Here is a 6,113-nt window from a genome sequence, read left to right on the forward strand (position 1 = left end):
TCTCAAATAACCCACATCTCTCCCCAAAACAATGCAGCAGCAACCTGAAATGCAAAAAAATGCTTTTTTTTTTTTTTCTTCTGCAAAAAGGCACATTTTGAAGCCTGCATTTTCTATTTTTACCCAAATAACCTTCATCCCTCCCTGAAAAGATGCAACGCGGGATACAGAAAAATACATTTTTACAGTCTTCACTTTTCTATATTTTTCCTAAGTAACCTCCATCTCAAAATGATACGATAGCAACCCAGAATGCAGAAAAATGCATTTCTTGCGATCTCTGTTTTTCCTTTTTTTCTATAATAAGTGTCATCAAGCAACCTCTCTCCAAACCAACACAGCAGCTGTGCATCAAGAAGCCTCCTTCCACCCAGCATTGGATGGGCATCATTTTCTGCTGCGACGTCTGCGTTGCGTTTTCCTTTTCCCTCCTCTTGCGTTTTGTGAAAAAAATACTTGCAAATCAGACAAATTGAGCCGCGTGGTTTGTTAGGGCGAGGTGATGTGCAGGGGTCTGCCCCAAAATACTTCAAGGTGAGTTGAAAAGTCAACGCAAACCAAAGAGGAGAAGTTGAACGCTCCCATCACATGGGTAGACCACCGGCCAACATGTCTACAAGCATTGGCTACCTTCCCCCAAAGCCTCTCCTGCCACTTCTGTGATGAGTGGGATGCCACTGGGGATGGATTGTCCCTTTGGGTCGGGTGTCCCAGCTGTGTCCCCATCCCAACACTGCTCACTTCCAACCTACTCATTGGTGGGGCAGAGGAGGAAAGAGAGATGCTCATGGAAGTGGCACCATCTCAGGAGGATGGTGGAGGTTATCTCCATGTGTTCATGGAGGTGGCATCTGTTGGGTTATGAGATGAAGCTCCTCTGTGCAGCCCCAGAGGAGCTCAGAGGGGCAATGGCAGGAGGGGGCCCTACAAAAACCCTCCCAGGCCCATCAGAGGGGTCCTCAGCCCATCTAAAACCCATCCACACGAGCCCAGAAGACCACAGAGGTGCCTCAGTTGAGGCTGGAACCCAAATCAAAGCCTCCCGAGGAATGAAGACCTTGTCCCCAGCTGATGGGGCTTAGGGGAGACCCCAGCTCCACCACATTTACAGGACCCTGTCCCCCTCTTCTCGTTACCCACCCGCTGGGGTCACCCTGGCTTGGGAGGGGCTTTCTGGGGACAAACAGCAACTTTCTTGGTCCGACAGCAAATTGGAGGCTGGAAATTGCTCCCAGAAAACTGATTTGGGTGGAGAAAAGCCCAGCTCCAGGCGCAGAAGCCGTTTCAACCCCTCAGCACCTGCAGTAGGCTTGCAACCCCTCCCCTGAAAAACCCACAAAAGTGGCGGAAACCACAAAAAAATCCCACTTCATCCCCTAAGCCGGGATGTGGGGGGCAGACAGGTCCCCAAAACGTGCTGGGGCTCGGGGACCTGCAGGATTGCGTTGTCATCCCCCAATTTTGCTCCAGCCTGGGGCTGCGGTGGGCTTGGGGAGCACAAAGCCCCCCCTGCCCTTGCACTCCAGTGCAACCTTGCGCCCCCAGGGCCACCTCCCATGCACCCCCATGCCCCTTGCCCCCCACCCGTGCTCCCTGTAAGAACCCAATGCACCCCCCGGCCCCCACTTGCACCCTTTACACCCCTTCCTGGCACCCAATGCACCCCCATTGCACCCCCCCTTCTTGCACCCTCTGCAACCCCTTGCACCCAACGTACCCCCCCTTGCCCCCCTCTTGCACCCAATGCACCCACTTTGTACCCAATACACCCCGTTGCAACCCCCCCTGCACCCCTGCTTGCACCCAATGCACCCCCCTCACACCCTTTACACCCCCTCCTTGCACTCCCCTTGCACCCATTTCCTCCTCTCCCTCCAAACTTACCCCCCCCCCAATGATCCCCGTCAAGACCCCCTCAACCCTCTCCCCACCAAAGCTGCCACCGGCACCGAAGGGGTTAACCTCCCTCCCTCTCCACCCCTTCCCGCCAAGGCGGAGCGATAAGAGCCGACCAATCAGGGGCGGAGATTTGGGGGCCCCAAAATTGCCTGGGGGGTGGGGGGGTTAAGTCTGAGACAGCTGGTGGGGGGTGGGCGCAATGCGTTGCAATGCACTGCAGTGAGGGCACCACGCTGCAACGCGTGCTGTGCTGCAAACGCTGCACCATGCTGCAAACACTGCACTGTACTGCAAACACTGTGCATGTGCTGCAAACACTGCATCACACTGCAAACACGGTGCATGTGCTGCAAAACACCGTGCTTGTGCTGCAAATACTGCGCTGTGCTACAAACACTATGCATGTGCTGCAAATGCTGCACCGTGCTGCAAACACTGCAGCACACTGCAAACACCATGCTTGTGCTGCAAACACTGTGCTTGTGCTGCAAACACTGCACCGTACTGCAAACACTGTGCATGTGCTACAAACACTATGCACGTGCTACAAACAGTGCTGTGTACTGCAGCACACTGCGCTGTGCTGCAAACACTGCAGCACACTGCAAACACTGTGCTTGTGCTGCAAACACTTTGCTTGTGCTGCAAACACTGCTATGTACTGCAAACGCTGCACTGTGCTGCAAACACTGCAGCACACTGCAAACGCTGTGCATGTGCTGCAAAACACCATGCTTATGCTGCAAATACTGCACTGTGCTACAAACACTATGCATGTGCTGCAAATGCTGCACCGTGCTGCAAACACTGCAGCACACTGCAAACACTGTGCTTGTGTTGCAAACACTGCTGTGTACTGCAAACACTGCGCCGTGCTGCAAACACCACACTGTGCTGCAAATACTGCAGCACATTGCAAGCACTGTACACGTGCTGCAAACACCACGCATATGCTGCAAATACTGCAGTCCACTGCAAATACTGTGCACATGCTGCAAACACCGCAGTGTGCTGCAAACTCTGTGCACACGCTGCAAGCACTGCACTAATGCAAACACCGCAAGCAGTGTGGCACACTGCAAACACTGTGCTGTGCTGCAAACACTGCATTGCCACCATCACTTTGTGCTGCAGGCATGGTGGGTTGCAAATGCTGCATTCCAAATGTGCTGCTGCTGAATGAACACTGCACTGCAAGCCAGGTGCCACAGTGCAATTGCAACTGATGCAGTGCAAGCTGCACACCCAGCAGCACTGCTCCTACATTTTGCACCCAAATCCCTGATTTCTTGCATTCCCTGTGCCCCCCACGTGAAATTTTTTGCCCTCACCCCCTGCAGACAAAGAAGAAGCAGAGCAGAGGCTGCAGAGAAATGGGTAAAACTGTCATTACAGCGAGTGGGGGGGCAGAAGGAGGGGGCAAACCCACAGGTAGGAGGCCCCGGGTGTCCGCCAAGTGGTCCATGAGGTAGGTCGGTCTCGGAGAGTTAAGGCCTGGAGAGGAGGAGGTCACTTGTTGCAGGGGTGACAATGAATAAATAGTGGGGAAAAAAAAAAAGGTGATTGATCCTGGACGGCTTAATTGGGGTGTCCTGGTGGTGGAGAGGAGGTTGGGGGGGGTGTGGAGGAGGTGGGTGAGAGCCCGAAGAACCACCATGGGACATCAACCATCAGTCCATCTTCATCTCTATCCATGGAGGATCTCCTCTGGGACCAGGGAACCAAGTTCTGGAGCCACCAGGCTCACGGAGGACATCAACCATCAAACCATCTTCACCTCCATCCGCTGCGTTTCAGGATTGCTGTGTCCTGGAGCCACCAGCTTCACGGAGATCATCAACCATCAACCCATCTTCACCCCTATTCATGGTGGGTCTCCTCTGGGACCATGGAACCAAGTTCTAGAGCCACCAGGCTCACGGAGGACATCGACCACCAGCCCATCTCCACCCCCATCCCAGTTGCCCTGTCCATCCCCAGCAGCCACCATGAAACCAGCACCACGAAACCAGCACCAGATGGCTGCATCCACCCTGCGTGCCCAACCTCCACAACCCCCCTGGTGGCTGGAAAACCCCATCACCACCTCCTGGGGACCACCACCACCCCATCACCACCTCCTCCTCCTCCTGGGGACCACCAGCACCACCCCGTCCTCTTCCAACCCTACCACTGCCTGGTGGACCACCAGCACCTCATGAGGACCACCACCAGCACCCCATGAGGACCACCACCACCACTCCATCCTCTCTCAACTCCATCACCACCTCCTGGGGACCACCACCACCCCATCACCACCTCCTCCTCCTCCTGGGGACCACCACCACCACCCTGTCCTCTCCCAACCCTACCACCTCCTGGTGGACCACCACCACCACCCCATGGGGACCACCACCACCACCACCCAATCCTCTCCCAACCCCATTACCACCTCCTTCCTAGTGGACCACCACCACCCAACGGGGACCACCACCACCCCATCCTCTCCCAACCCTACCACCTCCTGGTGGACCACCACCACCACCACCCCACGGGGACCACCACCACCACCACCCCATCCTCTCCCCCCCAACCCCAATCACTTGTCCCTAGCGGCCGCCCGGGCGTGGATCCGCGTGTGCCGGGCGAGCGACGACTTATTGCTGAAGCTCTTCCCGCAGTGGGCGCAGGGGAAGGGTCTCTCGCCCGTGTGCGAGCGCTCGTGCACCGTCAGGTCCGCCAGGTACTTGAAGCTCTTGCCGCAGGCGCCGCAGGGGTAGGGCCGCTCCTGGGTGTGCGAGCGCCGGTGCATGGTGAGGTTGGACTGCTGGCTGAAGCGCTTGCCGCAGGCGGCGCAGGGGTAAGGGCGCTCGCCCGTGTGCGACCGCTGGTGCTTGTTGAGGTCCGAGGGGTTGGTGAAGGTCTTGCCGCAGGCGCCGCAGCCGTAGGGCCGCTCACCCGTGTGCAGCCGCTGGTGGGTGGTGAGGGTGGAGAGGTGGCCGAAGCTCTTGCCGCAGGCGCCGCAGGCGTAGGGCTTCACCCCGGTGTGGGTCCGCTGGTGGGTTTTCAGGTGGGTCAAGCGCCCGAAGCTTTTGCCGCATTCGCCGCAGGGGTAGGGGCGCTCCTTGCCCGGCGCCCGTTTCGCCCACGGCGCCTTCTCCGGGCTCTCGGTGCCCTCGGCGGGTCCTGGGGGGGGTGGCTGCTGCGGGAGGGGGGCCCCCGGGGTTCCTCTTGGCTGCTGGGGGGTCTCCGTCTGCGGGGGGGTCTCCGTCTGCACGGGGGTCCCGATGGAGTCAGCCTGGAGGGTGCCGGGGAGGGGGCGCGGAGGGGCTTGGGGGGGCGAAGCGGGGTCCTCCTGCTCTCCGCTCGCCACCGTGGGACCTGTGTGGGGTGGGGGGGGGGAGGGGGGGGAGAAGGGGGTGCATGAGGTTGGGGAGCCCCCCAGGGTGCTCCTCAACACCCTGGGGTCTCCTCCAGCAGCGGTGGAGGCGGTCTGAGTCCTGCTGCTGGGGAAAACCCCAAATCCCCCCAAATTGGTGGGGGCCACCTTCTCCTCCTCCTTGGTACCCCAAGGGCTTTCCAGCACCGGGACCTCTTTTTGGCCATGGGGGGGGGGACCTGAGCAGACCAAACCTGCTCACCACCCCCCACGCCCATATTTTTTGGGGGAAACCCACCCTTTTCCTACAACCCCTTACCCGTTTCCCGCTGGTTCTCCTCTTCCTCATCTTCCTCGGGGTCGAACTTGACCTTGTTCCACGCCGCCTCCCCCCGCCACCCGTCTCCGGGGGGGGTCTGGGGGGCTCTGCTGGGGGGTCCAACACCACCTCGGGGTCCTCGGCGTCCCCGGGGGCCACCTCCTCCACCTTCACTCGCACCGTCACCTGCGGGACCCGAGCACAACGGGGGGGCCCCCAAAGGTTGGGGGGGGGCGTTAAAAATGGGGGGGGGGCAACCCTATATTTTGGGGGACGTTGCAAATGGGGCGCTTTGCTTTATTTTGGGGGTCATAACAAAGTCATACCTTTTATTTGGGGGCGGCATTGTAAAAGGGGGGTGGGGGTGCTACCCTGGATTTTGGGGGTCACAAAAAAGGGGGTGCTATTTTTTTGGGGGGGGGCATTGCATAGGGAGCACTACCCTTTATTTTGGGGGATGTCGAAAGGGGGGTGCTACCCTTTATTGTGGGGTCATTGCAAAGGGGGTGCTATCTTTTATTTTATTTTATTTTTTTT

General features: G+C 58.2%; 1 protein-coding gene across 1 annotated transcript; it reads right to left on the bottom strand.

Moving 5' to 3' along the window:
• Window positions 1–4,477: 4,477 nt before the first annotated feature.
• LOC311221801 (uncharacterized protein) lies at window positions 4,478–5,762 on the bottom strand (the record flags this gene model as incomplete). Its single annotated transcript, XM_084307200.1, has 2 exons — window positions 4,478–5,259; window positions 5,577–5,762. Coding segments are annotated over 2 exons (968 nt in total), but the record flags the coding sequence as incomplete, so codon positions are not given.
• Between the last annotated feature and the right edge of the window lie 351 nt (window positions 5,763–6,113).

Source organism: Netta rufina (assembly GCF_964035555.1).
Source record: "Netta rufina genome assembly, contig: SCAFFOLD_188, whole genome shotgun sequence".
Taxonomy (NCBI): domain Eukaryota; kingdom Metazoa; phylum Chordata; class Aves; order Anseriformes; family Anatidae; genus Netta; species Netta rufina.